Here is a 19,875-nt window from a genome sequence, read left to right on the forward strand (position 1 = left end):
TGACACAGATACCCCACACCTTGCAGACCAATGTCTTGCTATGTAATTCCGACGAAATGCTTCCAGACAGTAGCCTCACTGTCTTCCCTCACACACTGAGTGGTCTACACATGGCTGAACTCTGCCTGGTGACTCAGAACTTTCAGAGTATGTTCTCATTTATTGCACAACTCCACTGTATTCTCAGGATGGTGTCATTGAAATTGTCAGAGAAATGAAAAATGTGGAGCCACACACACAATGCAGGAGGAACTCGGTGGTTAGGCAGCATCTGTGGAGAGGAATAAACAGTCAACTTTACGGGATGAGACCCTTCAGGACTGGAAGGTGGACAAGACAGAAGGTGATAAGTGAAGCCAGCAGGGGGATGAAGTAAGAACCTGGGAGGTGTGGAGTGGAAAAGGTAAAGGGCTGAAGGAGGAGGAATCTGCAGACCATGGGAGAAAGGGAAGCAGGAGAGGCACCAGCAGAGATGATAGGCAAGTGAGAAGAGGGGTGAATGGGGACTGGAAAAAGAGACAGCTTACTCTCCTCCATTGATGCCACCTGACTTGAGCTCCTCAAGCATTTTGAGTGTGTTGCTTAAAATAATGCAATTCCAGAAAGGACATTGATGACTCGCATGTCTGTGAGGGAAGGTGGGGTCAGGGTACCAACAACACCTCAGAATCTCTGGATTATCCTGATGAGAAAGAACGGCTGTCCCACGCTGCAGATCCAGTGATTCTCAGTGTCAGCGACTTAAACCCTGAACCCCTTGATGCGATGCTTGGTGTCTAAAACCAACTGTTGGTATCTGAATGGATGATGTAAACTGCCCACACGCCCCACAGCAGAGTGCCAGCGATTCCAACCAACAAATTCTCCCCCGCTAGGCGAAAGAACCAAACAGCAAACTCAAAGGGTCCAGGGGCTGGGGAACGACCACCTGTTTCAGGGGCAGACGAGAGACGCTCAGCCTCTGCTCTATGGGACGGAAAGCCACAGATCTGGTCTTCAGATTTCCACATCACTCTCCTTATCATTATCATGGTCACCATCGTAAAATTCGTTGCCAGCGTCAGGCCTAAGGACAGACGATACAGAACATTACAGCCCAGCACTCGAAGTTCAATCTAACCCTTCCCTCTAGGGTAGTCATTTCTGGATTGTCACCCGTGCCACATGCCAGTGAGGGTAATTGGATGATTTGGCAGATGACGGCAAGGCTGAGGAGTTGTTACATGGACCAGGGGTTCAGATTTGTGGATCACTGGGAGCTCTTCTGGGGAAGGTATGACCTGTATAAAAGGGATGGTTTACACAAAAACCCGAGCAGGACTAACATTCTTGTGAGCAGGTCTGCTTGCATTGTTCAGGAGTGTTTAAACTAATTGGCAGGGGATGACAACTGGAGTGCAAGTGCAAAGGCAGTGTGTAGTGAGACACTGGCAGGAGAGGCTATTAGGGCAGAATTGCAGTCAACAGGATGAGTTGCAATGTGAAAGGCGGACAGAATCAAAAAAGGTGAATACAGGACTTAAGGTGTTAAATTTGAATGTGCACCGTATATGGATTAAGGTGGATGAACTTGTAGCACAGTTACAGATTACTATGTATGACGATGTGGGCATCACTGAATCGTGGCTGAAAGAAGATTATAGCTGGGAGCTTCACATCCAAGGATACAGATTGTATGGAAAGGATGCAGGAAGGCAGGGGGGTAGCATGGCTCAGTTGGTAAAAAAAAAATCATTAGAAAGAGGTGACAGTGTTGGAAGGTGTTGACGAGGGTTAAAAAAGACCCTAACAGAAGTTCCAGACAGCAGTAAAGTTTTGGTCTACAAATTACAATGGGAGATCGAGAATCCACACGTCAAAAGGGCAATGTTACGATACTCATGGGGGATTTCAATATGCAAGGAGTTTAGGAAAATCAAGTTGGTACTGCATCCTAAGAGAAGGAATGCCCACAAACAACTCGTTGTTGAGCCCACTAGGGGATCAGTTACACTGGTCCAGCTGTTGTGAAATGAACTAGAATGCTTAGTGAGCTTAAATTAAAGGAACCCTTTGGGGCCAGTGATGGTAAAATTCATCCTGCAATGTGAAAGGGAGAAGCTGAAGTCAGCTGTATCAGCATTACAGTGGAGTAAAGGGAATTACAAAGGCATGAGAGAGGAGTTGGCCAAAACTGATTGGAAAGGAACGCTAGCAGGGATGACTACAGAGAAGCAATGGCTGGAATTTCTGGGAGCAATTCAGAAGGTGCAAGATATATACATCACGAAGAGGAAGAAGTATTCTAAAGGCGGTATGACACAACTGTGGCTGATGAGAAGTTAAAGCCAACATAAAAACCAAAGAGAGGGCATATAATAGAGCAAAAATTAGTGGGAAGTTAGAGGATTAGGAAGCTTTTAAAAACCAGCAGAAGGTTCCATAAGGTCTGGGGACCTTTTATCGAGTACTTTTATAACCTTCCTCTTGACTAGGGTTTTTTTTTGGTCCCTTGCTTTCAGCTCCCTTTTTTTTGGTAGTAGGCATTATTATCCTCTAATACTAAGTGTATTCACAGTTTGGGAGTTTGATTGTCCTGATTCATATTCTCTATATTGTGTTGTGGTTGGTCTGTAGTTTTTTTTTGTGTTGTGGGGCTTGGGGAGGACACTAAGTTTACTTGTCTTCAATTTGGGTGCTTTTTTTTAATTCTCTTTCTTTGTATCATATTGTCATTGTATGCTTAATTTTGCACTGTATTAATGTTCCTCATTTTGATCTGGGTTTTTAATTTGTAGTTATGTAGAAAATGTATTAAAAAAACTAATTAAAAAAAACAGCAGAAGGCAACTCAAAAAAAGTCATAAAGGAAGAAAGGAAAAGATGGAATACAAAGGTAAGCTAGCCAATAATATTGAAGAGGAAAACAAAAGTTTCTTCAGATACATAAAGTGTAAAAGAGAGGTGATGGTAAATATTGGACCCCTGGAAAATGATGCTGGAGAGGTAGTAATGGAGGTCAAGGAAATGGACGATCTAAATAAGAATTTTGCATCAGCCTTCAGTGTGGAAGACACTAGCAGTATAGTGGAAGTTCAAGAGTGTCAGGAGGCAGAAGTGTGTAAAGTTGCCATTACTGGAGGGAAGGTTCTTGGGAAACTGGAAAGTCTGAAGGTAGATCCGTCACCTGGACAAGATGGACTACACCCCAGGGTTCTGAAAGAGGTGGCTGAAGAGATTATGGAGGTAATGGTGAAGAGATTATGGAGGTAATGGTAAAGATCTATTAAGAATCAATTGATTCTGGCATAGTTCCAGAGGAATTGAAAATTGCAAATGTCATTCCACTCTTCATGAAGTAAGGGAGGTGGAAGAAAGGAAACTGTAGACCAGTTAGTCTGACCTCAGTGGTTGGGAAAATGTTGAAATTGATTGTTAAGGACGTGGTTTTGAGGTATTTGCAGTAACATGATAAAATAGGCTGTAATGTTTATGGGTTCCTCAAGGGAAAAATTTTGTCTAACTAATTTTGTCTAACTAAGAATTCATTGAAGAAATAACAAGCAGGATAGACAATGGAGAATCAGCAGATTCCGGATTTTCAGAAGGCCTTTGACAAGATGCCACGAGAAGCTGCTTAAAAGTTAAGAGCTGATGGTACATGCAGAAGATTCTAGCATGGATAAAGCAGTGGCTGATTGGCAGGAGGCAAAGTGTGGGAATAAATGGGGCCTTTTCTGGTTGGCTGCCGGTGACTAGTGGTGTTCCACAGGGGTCTGTGTTGGGACTGCTTATTTTTACACTTTATGTCAATGACACAAATGATAGAATTGATGGCTTTGTAGTCGGGTTTGTGGACCATACAAAGATAGGTGGAGAGGCAGGTAGTTTTGAGGAAGTAGCAAGTCTACAGGAGGTTTTTGACAGATTAGGAGAATGGGCAAAGAAATGGCAGATGGAATAGTGTTAGTAAGTGTATGGTCTTGCACTTTGGTAGAAGAAATGGAAGTCTGAGGAGCAAAGGGACGTTGGAATCCTCATGCAGGATTCCCTAAAGGTTAAATTGTAGGTTGAGTTGGTGGTGAGGAAGGGAAGTGCTATGTTAACGTTTATTTCAAGAGGACGAGAATATAAAAGCAAGGATGTAATGTTGAGACTTTATAAAGCATTGGTATTGTGAATATTTTTGGGCCCTTTATCTAAGAAAGTATGTGCTAACATTGGAAAGGGATCATAGGAGGTTCATGAAAATGATTCCGGGATTGAAAGGCTTGTCATTTGAAAAGCGTTTGATGACTCTGGGCCTGTACTTAGTGGAATTTAAAAAGAATGAGGGAGGATCTCATTGAAACCTATGGAATGTTAAAAGGCCTTGATAAGAGTAGATTTGGAGAGGATGTTTCTTATGATGGGAGAGTCTAAGACCAGAGGGGACAGCCTCAGAACAGAGGGACATACATTTAGAACAGAGATGAGGAGGAATTTCTTCACCCAGTGAGTGGTGAATCTGTGAAATTCGTTACCTCAAGTGGCAGTGGACGCTGTCATTATGTATATTTAAGGCAGAGGTTGATAGATTCTTGATTGGTCAGGGCATGAAGGGATACAGGAAGAAGACAGGAGATTGGGGCTAAAAGGGAAAATGGATCAGCCATGATGAAATGGAGGAGCAGGTTCCATGGGCCAAATTACCTATGAGCCTATATAATAGTATCACGATGTAAGGCCAAAGGAGAAGGTGGAGAGTATTACAAATTTCAGTGTCATACAAGGATAACATGGAAAGATGGAAGGAAACAGTAGGATGGGTACAAGGTATGGGGGAAAAACCCCAGCAAGGGTTGTCCTCGGAAGCTAATTTGTTGGGATTGGGTGAGCTATCGAGGGATGCGGGGAGTTTCTTGGTGACTGAGTGGGGATGGGATGGATTATTGGGCCTCCTGTAGCACCCACCTGTTGTAGTTGTCCTCAGACCCACGCTCCTCAGGGTCTGGCTCATCACTCCGTTCGTAGCTCAGGAGATCCGAGGGAACGTCGTGGATCTGAACACTGGGTGCGTGATTCAGCATTTTCAGATTCTCAAAGATGGTCTGCCGAATCTGATCGAGGTACTACAAGACAACGTTCTGATCAGGAACGCTGCCATCAGCCAGCGCTTCACACCCCAGCCTCACATGCAGACAGTCCCACATCAAGAACAATATTCCACCGGACCAAGGTGCACAACAGGACATATAACTCACACAGACAACCCAAAGTAATATCATCACAAACACGTTAACAGATAATAAGGGTAAAGTTAAAAAGTAAACAGTACAACAATGTTGGCATTGTTGACAGGATCTGGGTAGTGGCAGGGAGTACAGTACTCTGAGTCTGGGGGAAGAAACTGTTACCCATCCTAACAGTTCTTCTCCTAATGGCACGGTATCGCCTGCTAGATGGGAGGTGATCAGCGAATGTTGGACCGATGGTGGGGGGCGGGGGGGGTTCACTGACAATGACATTGCTGGATGGATGGGGGGGGGGGTCATTGACAATGTGATTGTTGGATGGATGGATGGGGGGGTCACTGACAATGTGATGGATGGATGGATGGATGGGGGGGTCACTGACAATGTGATTGTTGGATGGATGGATGGGGGGGGTCACTGACAATGTCATTGCTGGATGGATGGGGGGGGGGGGTCACTGACAATGTGATGGATGGATGTATGGATGGGGGGGTCACTGACAATGTGACTGTTGGATGGATGGATGGGGGGGGTCACTGACAATGTGATTGTTGGATGGATGGGTGGGTCACTGACAATGCGATTGTTGGATGGATGGGGGGGTTCACTGACAATGTGATTGTTGGATGGGGGGGTCACTGACAATGTGATTGTTGGATGGATGGATGGGGGGGGTCTGACAATGTGATTGTTGGATGTATGGATGGGGGGGTCACTGACAATGTGATTGTTGCATGGATGGATGGGGGGGGTCACTGACAATGTGATTGTTGGATGGATGGGGGGGGTCACTGACAATGTGATTGTTGGATGGATGGATGGGGGGGTCACTGACAATGTGATTGTTGGATGAATGGGGGGGTCACTGACAATGTGATTGTTGGATGGATGGGGGGTCACTGACAATGTGATTGTTGGATGGATGGATGGGGGGGTCACTGACAATGTGATTGTTGGATGGATGGATGGGGGGGTCACTGACAATGTGATTGTTGGATGGATGGATGGGGGAGTCCTGACAATGTGTTTGTTGGATGGATGGGGGTGTCACTGACAATGTGTTTGTTGGATGGATGGGGGGGTCACTGACAATGTGATTGTTGGATGTATGGATGGGGGGTCACTGACAATGTGATTGTTGGATGGATGGATGGGGGGTGTCACTGACAATGTGATTGTTGGATGTATGGATGAGGGGGTCACTGACAATGTGATTGTTGGATGGGTGGGTCACTGACAATGCGATTGTTGGATGGATGGGGGGGTCACTGACAATGTGATTGTTGGATGGATGGATGGGGGGGTCAATGACAATGTAATTGTTGGATGGATGGGGGGGGGTCACTGACAATGTGATTGTTGGATGGACGGGGGGGTCACTGACAATGTGATTGTTGGATGGATGGATGGGGGGGCACTGACAATGTGATTGTTGGATGTATGGATGGGGGGGGCACTGACAATGTGATTGTTGGATGGCTGGATGGATGGATGGGGGGGTCACTGACAATGTGATTGTTGGATAGCTGGATGGATGGGGGGGTCACTGACAATGTGATTGTTGCATGGATGGATGGGGGGGGTCACTGACAATGTGATTGTTGGATGGATGGGGGGGGTCACTGACAATGTGATTGTTGGATGGATGGATGGGTGGGTCACTGACAATGCGATTGTTGGATGGATGGGGGGGTCACTGACAATGTGATTGTTGGATGGATGGATGGGGGGGTCAATGACAATGTAATTGTTGGATGGATGGGGGGGGTCACTGACAATGTGATTGTTGGATGGACGGGGGGGTCACTGACAATGTGATTGTTGGATGGATGGATGGGGGGGCACTGACAATGTGATTGTTGGATGTATGGATGGGGGGGCACTGACAATGTGATTGTTGGATGGCTGGATGGATGGATGGGGGGGTCACTGACAATGTGATTGTTGGATAGCTGGATGGATGGGGGGGTCACTGACAATGTGATTGTTGGATGGATGGATGGGGGGGTCACTGACAATGTGATTGTTGGATGGATGGATGGGGGGGTCACTGACAATATGATTGTTGGACGGATGGATGGGGGGGTCACTGACAATGTGATTGTTAGATGGTTGGGGGGGTCACTGACAATGTGATTGTTGGATGGGGGGGTCACTGACAATGTGATTGTTGGATGGATGGGGGGGTCACTGACAATGTGATTGTTGGATGGATGGGTGGGTCACTGACAATGCGATTGTTGGAAGGATGGGGGTGGTCACTGACAATGTGATTGTTGGATGGATGGATAGGGGGGGTCAATGACAATGTGATTGTTGGATGAATGGGGGGGGTCACTGACAATGTGATTGTTGGATGGACGGGGGGGTCACTGACAATGTGATTGTTGGATGGATGGATGGGGGGGTCACTGACAATGTGATTGTTGGATGGATGGATGGGGGGCACTGACAATGTGATTGTTGGATGTATGGATGGGGGGGTCACTGACAATGTGATTGTTGGATGGGTGGATGGGGGGGTCACTGACAATGTGATTGTTGGATGAGTGGATGGGGGGGCACTGACAATGTGATTGTTGGATGGCTGGATAGATGGATGGGGGGGTCACTGACAATGTGATTGTTGGATGGCTGGATGGATGGGGGGGTCACTGACGATGTGACTGTTGGATGGATGGATGGGGGGGCACTGACAATGTGATTGTTGGATGTATGGATGGGGGGGTCACTGACAATGTGATTGTTGGATGGGTGGATGGGGGGGTCACTGACAATGTGATTGTTGGATGGATGGGGGGGTCACTGAGAATGTGATTGTTGGACGGATGGGGGGGTCACTGACAATGTGATTGTTGGATGGATAGATGGGGAGCTCACAGACAATGTGATTGTTGGATGTATGGATGGGGGGGCACTGACAATGTGATTGTTGGATGGGTGGATGGGGGGGTCACTGACAATGTGATTGTTGGATGGATGGGGGGGTCACTGACAATGTGATTGTTGGATATATGGATGGGGGGGGTCACTGACAGTGTGATTGTTGGATGGATGGGGGGGTCACTGACAATGTGATTGTTGGATGGATGGATGGGGGGGTCACTGACAATGTGATTGTTGGATGGATGGATGGGGGAGTCACTGACAATGTGTTTGTTGGATGGATGGGGGTGTCACTGACAATGTGTTTGTTGGATGGATGGGGGGGGTCACTGACAATGTGATTGTTGGATGTATGGATGGGGGGTCACTGTCAATGTGATTGTTGGATGGATGGATGGGGGTGTCACTGACAATGTGATTGTTGGATGTATGGATGGGGGGGTCACTGACAATGTGATTGTTGGATGGATGGATGGGGGGGGTCACTGACAATGTGATTGTTGGATGGATGGATGGGGGGGGTCACTGACAATGTGATTGTTGGATGGATGGATGGGGGGTCACTGACAATGTGATTCTTGGATGGATGGATGGGGGGGTCACTGACAATGTGATTGCTGGATGGATGGATGGGGGTTCACTGACAATGTGATTGTTGGATGGATGGATGGGGGGGTCACTGACAATGTGATTGTTGGATGGTTGGGGGGGTCACTGACAATGTGATTGTTGGATGGATGGGGGGGTCACTGACAATATGAGTGTTGGATGGTTGGGGGGTGTCATTGACAATGTGAGTGTTGGATGGATGGATGGGGGGGTCACTGACAATGTGATTGTTGGATGGATGGGGGGGGTCACTGACAATGTGATTGTTGGATGGATGGATGGGGGGGTCACTGACAATGTGATTGTTGGATGGATGGGGGGGGTCACTGACAATGTGATTGTTGGATAGATGGGGCGGTCACTGACAATGTGATTGTTGGCTGGATGGGGGGGTCACTGACAATGTGATTGTTGGCTGGATGGGGGGGTCACTGACAATGTGATTGTTGGATGGATGGGGGGGTCACTGACAATGTGATTGTTGGATGGATGGATGGGGGGGTCACTGACAATGTGATTGTTGGATGGATGGGGGGTCACTGACAATGTGATTGTTGGATGTTTGGATGGGCGGGTCACTGACAATGTGATTGTTGGATGGATGGATGGGGGGGACACTGACAATGTGATTGTTGGTTGGATGGGGGGGTCACTGACAATGTGATTGTTGGATGGATGGATGGGGGGGTCACTGACAATGTGATTGTTGGATGGGTGGATGGGGGGGTCACTGACAATGTGATTGTTGGATGGATGGATGGGAAGGTCACCGACAATGTGATTGTTGGATGTTTGGATGGGGGGGGTCACTGACAATGTGATTGTTGGATAGATGGGGCGGTCACTGACAATGTGATTGTTGGCTGGATGGGGGGGTCACTGACAATGTGATTGTTGGCTGGATGGGGGGGTCACTGACAATGTGATTGTTGGATGGATGGGGGGGTCACTGACAATGTGATTGTTGGATGGATGGATGGGGGGGGTCACTGACAATGTGATTGTTGGATGGATGGGGGGTCACTGACAATGTGATTGTTGGATGTTTGGATGGGCGGGTCACTGACAATGTGATTGTTGGATGGATGGATGGGTGGGACACTGACAATGTGATTGTTGGTTGGATGGGGGGGTCACTGACAATGTGATTGTTGGATGGATGGATGGGGGGGTCACTGACAATGTGATTGTTGGATGGGTGGATGGGGGGGTCACTGACAATGTGATTGTTGGATGGATGGATGGGAAGGTCACCGACAATGTGATTGTTGGATGTTTGGATGGGGGGGGTCACTGACAATGTGATTGTTGGATATATGGATGGGGGGGTCACTGACAATGTGATTGTTGGATGGATGGGGGGGTCACTGACAATGTGATTGTTGGCCGGATGGGGGGTCACTGACAATGTGATTGTTGGATGGATGGGGGGGTCACTGACAATGTGATTGTTGGCTGGATGAGGGGGGTCACTGACAATGTGATTGTTGGATGTTTGGATGGATGGGGGGGGTCACTGACAATGTGATTGTTGGATGGATGGATGGATGGGGGGGTCACTGACAATGTGATTGTTGGATGAATGGATGGGGGGGTCACTGACAATGTGATTGTTGGCTAGATGGGGGGGTCACTGACAATGTGATTGTTGGATGGATTGGGGGGTCACTGACAAAGTGATTGTTGGCTGGATGGGGGGGTCACTGACAATGTGATTGTTGGATGGATGGGGGGGTCACTGACAATGTGATTGTTGGCTGGATGGGGGGGTCACTGACAAAGTGATTGTTGGCTGGATGGGGGGGTCACTGACAATGTGATTGTTGGATGGATGGGGGGGTCACTGACAATGTGATTGTTGGCTGGATGGGGGGGTCACTGACAATGTGATTGTTGGATGGATGGGGGGGGTCACTGACAATGTGATTGTTGGATGGATGGATGGGAAGGTCACCGACAATGTGATTGTTGGATGTTTGGATGGGGGGGGGTCACTGACAATGTGATTGTTGGATATATAGATGGGGGGGGGTCACTGACAATGTGATTGTTGGATGGATGGATGGGGGGTCACTGACAATGTGATTGTTGGATGGATGGGGGGTGTCACTGACAATGTGATTGTTGGATGGATGGATGGATGGGGGGGGTCACTGACAATGTGATTGTTGGATGGATGGATGGGGGGGGTCACTGACAATATGATTGTTGGACGAATGGATGGGGGGGGTCACTGACAATGTGATTGTTAGATGGTTGGGGGGGTCACTGACAATGTGATTGTTGGATGGGGGGTCAGTGACATTGTGATTGTTGGATGGATGGGGGGGTCACTGACAATGTGATTGTTGGCTGCATGGGGGGGTCACTGACAATGTGATTGTTGGATGGATGGGGGGTCACTGACAATGTGATTGTTGGATGGATGGATGGTGGGGTCACTGACAATGTGATTGTTGGATGGATGGGGGGTCACTGACAATGTGATTGTTGGATGGATGGATGGTGGGGTCACTGACAATGTGATTGTTGGATGGATGGGGGGGTCACTGACAATGTGATTGTTGGATGGATGGATGGGGGGGTCACTGACAATGTGATTATTGGATGTTTGGATGGGGGGGTCACTGACAATGTGATTGTTGGATGGATGGATGGGAATGTCACCGACAATGTGATTGTTGGATGTTTGGATGGGGGGGGTCACTGACAATGTGATTGTTGGATATATGGATGGGGGGGTCACTGACAATGTGATTGTTGGATGGATGGTTGGGGGGGGGTCACTGACAATGTGATTGTTGGATGGATGGATGGGAAGGTCACCGACAATGTGATTGTTGGATGTTTGGATGGGGGGGGTCACTGACAATGTGATTCTTGGATATATGGATGGGGGGTCACTGACAATGTGATTGTTGGATGGTTGAGGGGGTTACTGACAATGTGATTGTTGGATGGATGGGGGGGTCACTGACAATGTGATTGGTGGATGGATGGGGGGGTCACTGACAATGTGATTGTTGGATGGATGGATGGGGGGGTCACTGACAATGTGATTGTTGGATGGATGGATGGGAAGGTCACCGACAATGTGATTGTTGGATGTTTGGATGGGGGGGGTCACTGACAATGTGATTGTTGGATATATGGATGGGGGGGGGGGTCACTGACAATGTGACTGTTGGATGGATGGATGGGGGGGTCACTGACAATGTGATTGTTGGATGGATGGGGGGTCACTGACAATGTGATTGTTGGATGGATGGATGGGGGGGTCACTGACAATGTGATTGTTGGTTGGATGGGGGGGTCACTGACAATGTGATTGTTGGATGGATGGATGGGGGGGTCACTGACAATGTGATTGTTGGATGGATGGATGGGGGGGTCACTGACAATGTGATTGTTGGATGGATGGATGGGGGGGGTCACTGACAATGTGATTGTTGGATATATGGATGGGGGGGTCACTGACAATGTGATTGTTGGATGGTTGGGGGGGTTACTGACAATGTGATTGGTGTATGGATGGGGGGGTCACTGACAATGTGATTGGTGGATGGATGGGGGGGTCACTGACAATGTGATTGTTGGATGGATGGATGGGGGGGGTCACTGACAATGTGATTGTTGGACGGATGGATGGGGGGGGGTCACTGACAATGTGATTGTTGGATGGATGGATGGGGGGTCACTGACAATGTGATTGTTGGATGGATGGGGGGGGTCACTGACAATGCGATTGTTGGATGGATGGATGGATGGGGGGGGTCACTGACAATGTGATTATTGGATGGATGGATGGGGGGGTCACTGACAATATGATTGTTGGACGGATGGATGGGGGGGGTCACTGACAATGTGATTGTTAGATGGTTGGGGGGGTCACTGACAATGTGATTGTTGGATGGGGGGGGTCAGTGACATTGTGATTGTTGGATGGATGGGGGGGTCACTGACAATGTGATTGTTGGCTGCATGGGGGGGTCACTGACAATGTGATTGTTGGATGGATGGGGGGGTCACTGACAATGTGATTGTTGGATGGATGGATGGTGGGGTCACTGACAATGTGATTGTTGGATGGATGGGGGGGTCACTGACAATGTGATTGTTGGATGGATGGATGGGGGGGTCACTGACAATGTGATTGTTGGATGGATGGTTGGGGGGGGTCACTGACAATGTGATTGTTGGATGGATGGATGGGAAGGTCACCGACAATGTGATTGTTGGATGTTTGGATGGGGGGGGTCACTGACAATGTGATTGTTGGATATATGGATGGGGGGGGTCACTGACAATGTGATTGTTGGATGGATGGATGGGGGGGGTCACTGACAATGTGATTGTTGGATGGATGGATGGGGGGGGTCACTGACAATGTGATTGTTGGATATATGGATGGGGGGTCACTGACAATGTGATTGTTGGATGGTTGAGGGGGTTACTGACAATGTGATTGTTGGATGGATGGGGGGGTCACTGACAATGTGATTGGTGGATGGATGGGGGGGTCACTGACAATGTGATTGTTGGATGGATGGATGGGGGGGTCACTGACAATGTGATTGTTGGATGGATGGATGGGAAGGTCACCGACAATGTGATTGTTGGATGTTTGGATGGGGGGGGTCACTGACAATGTGATTGTTGGATATATGGATGGGGGGGGGGTCACTGACAATGTGACTGTTGGATGGATGGATGGGGGGGTCACTGACAATGTGATTGTTGGATGGATGGGGGGTCACTGACAATGTGATTGTTGGATGGATGGATGGGGGGGTCACTGACAATGTGATTGTTGGTTGGATGGGGGGGTCACTGACAATGTGATTGTTGGATGGATGGATGGGGGGGGTCACTGACAATGTGATTGTTGGATGGATGGATGGGGGGGGTCACTGACAATGTGATTGTTGGATGGATGGATGGGGGGGTCACTGACAATGTGATTGTTGGATATATGGATGGGGGGGTCACTGACAATGTGATTGTTGGATGGTTGGGGGGGTTACTGACAATGTGATTGGTGTATGGATGGGGAAGTCACTGACAATGTGATTGGTGGATGGATGGGGGGGTCACTGACAATGTGATTGTTGGATGGATGGATGGGGGGGTCACTGACAATGTGATTGTTGGACGGATGGATGGGGGGGGGTCACTGACAATGTGATTGTTGGATGGATGGATGGGGGAGGTCACTGACAATGTGATTGTTGGATGGATGGTTGGGCGGGTCACTGACAATGTGATTGTTGGATGTATGGATGGGGGGGTCACTGACAATGTGATTGTTGGATGTATGGATGGGGGGGGGTCACTGACAATGTGATTGTTGGATGGATGGGGGGGTCACTGACAATGTGATTGTTGGATGGATGGATGGGGGAGGTCACTGACAATGTGATTGTTGGATGTATGGATGGGGGGGTCACTGACAATGTGATTGTTGGATGGATGGATGGGGGGGGTCACTGACAATGTGATTGTTGGATGGATGGATGGGGGGGTCACTGACAATGTGATTGTTGGATGTATGGATGGGGGGGTCACTGACAATGTGATTGTTGGATGGATGGATGGGGGGGTCACTGACAATGTGATTGTTGGATGGATGGATGGGGGGGTCACTGACAATGTGATTGATGGATGGATGGGGGGGGGTCACTGACAATGTGATTGTTGGATGTATGGATGGGGGGGTCACTGACAATGTGATTGTTGGATGGATGGATGGGGGGGTCACTGACAATGTGATTGTTGGATGGATGGATGGGAAGGTCACTGACAATGTGATTGTTGGATGGATGGATGTGGGGGTCACTGACAATGTGATTGTTGGATGGTTGGATGGGGGGGTCACTGACAATGTGATTGTTGGATGGATGGATGGGGGGGTCACTGACAATGTGATTGTTGGATGGATGGATGGGGGGGGTCACTGACAATGTGATTGTTGGATGGATGGATGGGGGGGTCACTGACAATGTGATTGTTGGTTGGTTGGGGGGGTTACTGACAATGTGATTGGTGTATGGATGGGGAAGTCACTGACAATGTGATTGGTGGATGGATGGGGGGGTCACTGACAATGTGATTGTTGGATGGATGGATGGGGGGGTCACTGACAATGTGATTGTTGGACGGATGGATGGGGGGGGGTCACTGACAATGTGATTGTTGGATGGATGGATGGGGGAGGTCACTGACAATGTGATTGTTGGATGGATGGTTGGGCGGGTCACTGACAATGTGATTGTTGGATGTATGGATGGGGGGGTCACTGACAATGTGATTGTTGGATGTATGGATGGGGGGGGTCACTGACAATGTGATTGTTGGATGGATGGGGGGGTCACTGACAATGTGATTGTTGGATGGATGGATGGGGGAGGTCACTGACAATGTGATTGTTGGATGTATGGATGGGGGGGTCACTGACAATGTGATTGTTGGATGGATGGATGGGGGGGTCACTGACAATGTGATTGTTGGATGGATGGATGGGGGGGTCACTGACAATGTGATTGTTGGATGTATGGATGGGGGGGTCACTGACAATGTGATTGTTGGATGGATGGATGGGGGGGTCACTGACAATGTGATTGTTGGATGGATGGATGGGGGGTCACTGACAATGTGATTGATGGATGGATGGGGGGGGTCACTGACAATGTGATTGTTGGATGTATGGATGGGGGGGTCACTGACAATGTGATTGTTGGATGGATGGATGGGGGGGTCACTGACAATGTGATTGTTGGATGGATGGATGGGAAGGTCACTGACAATGTGATTGTTGGATGGATGGATGGGGGGGTCACTGACAATGTGATTGTTGGATGGATGGATGGGGGGGTCACTGACAATGTGATTGTTGGATGGATGGATGGGGGGGTCACTGACAATGTGATTGTTGGATGGATGGATGGGGGGGTCACTGACAATGTGATTGTTGGATGGATGGATGGGGGGGTCACTGACAATGTGATTGTTGGATGGATGGGGGGGGTCACTGACAATGTGATTGTTGGATGGATGGTTGGGGGGGGGTCACTGACAATGTGATTGTTGGATGGATGGATGGGAAGGTCACCGACAATGTGATTGTTGGATGTTTGGATGGGGGGGGTCACTGACAATGTGATTCTTGGATATATGGATGGGGGGTCACTGACAATGTGATTGTTGGATGGTTGAGGGGGTTACTGACAATGTGATTGTTGGATGGATGGGGGGGTCACTGACAATGTGATTGGTGGATGGATGGGGGGGTCACTGACAATGTGATTGTTGGATGGATGGATGGGGGGGTCACTGACAATGTGATTGTTGGATGGATGGATGGGAAGGTCACCGACAATGTGATTGTTGGATGTTTGGATGGGGGGGTCACTGACAATGTGATTGTTGGATATATGGATGGGGGGGGGGTCACTGACAATGTGACTGTTGGATGGATGGATGGGGGGGTCACTGACAATGTGATTGTTGGATGGATGGGGGGTCACTGACAATGTGATTGTTGGATGGATGGATGGGGGGGTCACTGACAATGTGATTGTTGGTTGGATGGGGGGGTCACTGACAATGTGATTGTTGGATGGATGGATGGGGGGGTCACTGACAATGTGATTGTTGGATGGATGGATGGGGGGGTCACTGACAATGTGATTGTTGGATGGATGGATGGGGGGGGTCACTGACAATGTGATTGTTGGATATATGGATGGGGGGGTCACTGACAATGTGATTGTTGGATGGTTGGGGGGGTTACTGACAATGTGATTGGTGTATGGATGGGGGGGTCACTGACAATGTGATTGGTGGATGGATGGGGGGGTCACTGACAATGTGATTGTTGGATGGATGGATGGGGGGGGTCACTGACAATGTGATTGTTGGACGGATGGATGGGGGGGGGTCACTGACAATGTGATTGTTGGATGGATGGATGGGGGGTCACTGACAATGTGATTGTTGGATGGATGGGGGGGGTCACTGACAATGCGATTGTTGGATGGATGGATGGATGGGGGGGGTCACTGACAATGTGATTATTGGATGGATGGATGGGGGGGTCACTGACAATATGATTGTTGGACGGATGGATGGGGGGGGGTCACTGACAATGTGATTGTTAGATGGTTGGGGGGGTCACTGACAATGTGATTGTTGGATGGGGGGGTCAGTGACATTGTGATTGTTGGATGGATGGGGGGGTCACTGACAATGTGATTGTTGGCTGCATGGGGGGGTCACTGACAATGTGATTGTTGGATGGATGGGGGGGTCACTGACAATGTGATTGTTGGATGGATGGATGGTGGGGTCACTGACAATGTGATTGTTGGATGGATGGGGGGGTCACTGACAATGTGATTGTTGGATGGATGGATGGGGGGGTCACTGACAATGTGATGATTGGATGTTTGGATGGGGGGGGTCACTGACAATGTGATTGTTGGATGGATGGATGGGAAGGTCACCGACAATGTGATTGTTGGATGTTTGGATGGGGGGGGTCACTGACAATGTGATTGTTGGATATATGGATGGGGGGGGGTCACTGACAATGTGATTGTTGGATGGATGGTTGGGGGGGGTCACTGACAATGTGATTGTTGGATGGATGGATGGGAAGGTCACCGACAATGTGATTGTTGGATGTTTGGATGGGGGGGGGTCACTGACAATGTGATTGTTGGATATATGGATGGGGGGGGTCACTGACAATGTGATTGTTGGATGTTTGGATGGGGGGGGTCACTGACAATGTGATTGTTGGATATATGGATGGGGGGGGGGTCACTGACAATGTGACTGTTGGATGGATGGATGGGGGGGTCACTGACAATGTGATTGTTGGATGGATGGGGGGTCACTGACAATGTGATTGTTGGATGGATGGATGGGGGGGTCACTGACAATGTGATTGTTGGTTGGATGGGGGGGTCACTGACAATGTGATTGTTGGATGGATGGATGGGGGGGTCACTGACAATGTGATTGTTGGATGGATGGATGGGGGGGGTCACTGACAATGTGATTGTTGGATGGATGGATGGGGGGGTCACTGACAATGTGATTGTTGGATATATGGATGGGGGGGTCACTGACAATGTGATTGTTGGATGGTTGGGGGGGTTACTGACAATGTGATTGGTGTATGGATGGGGAAGTCACTGACAATGTGATTGGTGGATGGATGGGGGGGTCACTGACAATGTGATTGTTGGATGGATGGATGGGGGGGTCACTGACAATGTGATTGTTGGACGGATGGATGGGGGGGGGTCACTGACAATGTGATTGTTGGATGGATGGATGGGGGAGGTCACTGACAATGTGATTGTTGGATGGATGGTTGGGCGGGTCACTGACAATGTGATTGTTGGATGTATGGATGGGGGGGTCACTGACAATGTGATTGTTGGATGTATGGATGGGGGGGGTCACTGACAATGTGATTGTTGGATGGATGGGGGGGTCACTGACAATGTGATTGTTGGATGGATGGATGGGGGAGGTCACTGACAATGTGATTGTTGGATGTATGGATGGGGGGGTCACTGACAATGTGATTGTTGGATGGATGGATGGGGGGGGTCACTGACAATGTGATTGTTGGATGGATGGATGGGGGGGTCACTGACAATGTGATTGTTGGATGTATGGATGGGGGGGTCACTGACAATGTGATTGTTGGATGGATGGATGGGGGGGTCACTGACAATGTGATTGTTGGATGGATGGATGGGGGGGTCACTGACAATGTGATTGATGGATGGATGGGGGGGGTCACTGACAATGTGATTGTTGGATGTATGGATGGGGGGGTCACTGACAATGTGATTGTTGGATGGATGGATGGGGGGGTCACTGACAATGTGACTGTTGGATGGATGGATGGGAAGGTCACTGACAATGTGATTGTTGGATGGATGGATGGGGGGGTCACTGACAATGTGATTGTTGGATGGTTGGATGGGGGGGTCACTGACAATGTGATTGTTGGATGGATGGATGGGGGGGTCACTGACAATGTGATTGTTGGATGGATGGATGGGGGGGGTCACTGACAATGTGATTGTTGGATGGATGGATGGGGGGGGTCACTGACAATGTGATTGTTGGATATATGGATGGGGGGGTCACTGACAATGTGATTGTTGGATGGTTGGGGGGGTTACTGACAATGTGATTGGTGTATGGATGGGGAAGTCACTGACAATGTGATTGGTGGATGGATGGGGGGGTCACTGACAATGTGATTGTTGGATGGATGGATGGGGGGGTCACTGACAATGTGATTGTTGGACGGATGGATGGGGGGGGGTCACTGACAATGTGATTGTTGGATGGATGGATGGGGGAGGTCACTGACAATGTGATTGTTGGATGGATGGTTGGGCGGGTCACTGACAATGTGATTGTTGGATGTATGGATGGGGGGGTCACTGACAATGTGATTGTTGGATGTATGGATGGGGGGGGTCACTGACAATGTGATTGTTGGATGGATGGGGGGGTCACTGACAATGTGATTGTTGGATGGATGGATGGGGGAGGTCACTGACAATGTGATTGTTGGATGTATGGATGGGGGGGTCACTGACAATGTGATTGTTGGATGGATGGATGGGGGGGTCACTGACAATGTGATTGTTGGATGGATGGATGGGGGGGTCACTGACAATGTGATTGTTGGATGTATGGATGGGGGGGTCACTGACAATGTGATTGTTGGATGGATGGATGGGGGGGTCACTGACAATGTGATTGTTGGATGGATGGATGGGGGGGTCACTGACAATGTGATTGATGGATGGATGGGGGGGGTCACTGACAATGTGATTGTTGGATGTATGGATGGGGGGGTCACTGACAATGTGATTGTTGGATGGATGGATGGGGGGGTCACTGACAATGTGATTGTTGGATGGATGGATGGGAAGGTCACTGACAATGTGATTGTTGGATGGATGGATGGGGGGGTCACTGACAATGTGATTGTTGGATGGATGGATGGGGGGGTCACTGACAATGTGATTGTTGGATGGATGGATGGGGGGGTCACTGACAATGTGATTGTTGGATGGATGGATGGGGGGGTCACTGACAATGTGATTGTTGGATGGATGGATGGGGGGGT

At 49.0% G+C, this 19,875-nt stretch overlaps 1 protein-coding gene across 2 annotated transcripts in view; it reads right to left on the minus strand.

The window, feature by feature from the left end:
• Window positions 1-83: 83 nt before the first annotated feature.
• The window catches only part of hdac3 (histone deacetylase 3), a 79,416-nt gene continuing 59,624 nt past the window's right edge, over window positions 84-19,875 (minus strand). For both annotated transcript variants that reach the window (XM_059990715.1, XM_059990716.1), the window contains 2 exons: window positions 4,933-5,090; window positions 84-1,066 (listed from right to left, as the gene is read on the minus strand). In XM_059990715.1, coding sequence (XP_059846698.1) covers window positions 997-1,066; window positions 4,933-5,090 — 228 coding nt within the window. In that variant the 3' untranslated portion in view covers window positions 84-996. The remainder of the gene's footprint in view (window positions 1,067-4,932; window positions 5,091-19,875) is intronic.

This window comes from Hypanus sabinus, chromosome 15 (assembly GCF_030144855.1).
Source record: "Hypanus sabinus isolate sHypSab1 chromosome 15, sHypSab1.hap1, whole genome shotgun sequence".
NCBI lineage: Eukaryota > Metazoa > Chordata > Chondrichthyes > Myliobatiformes > Dasyatidae > Hypanus > Hypanus sabinus.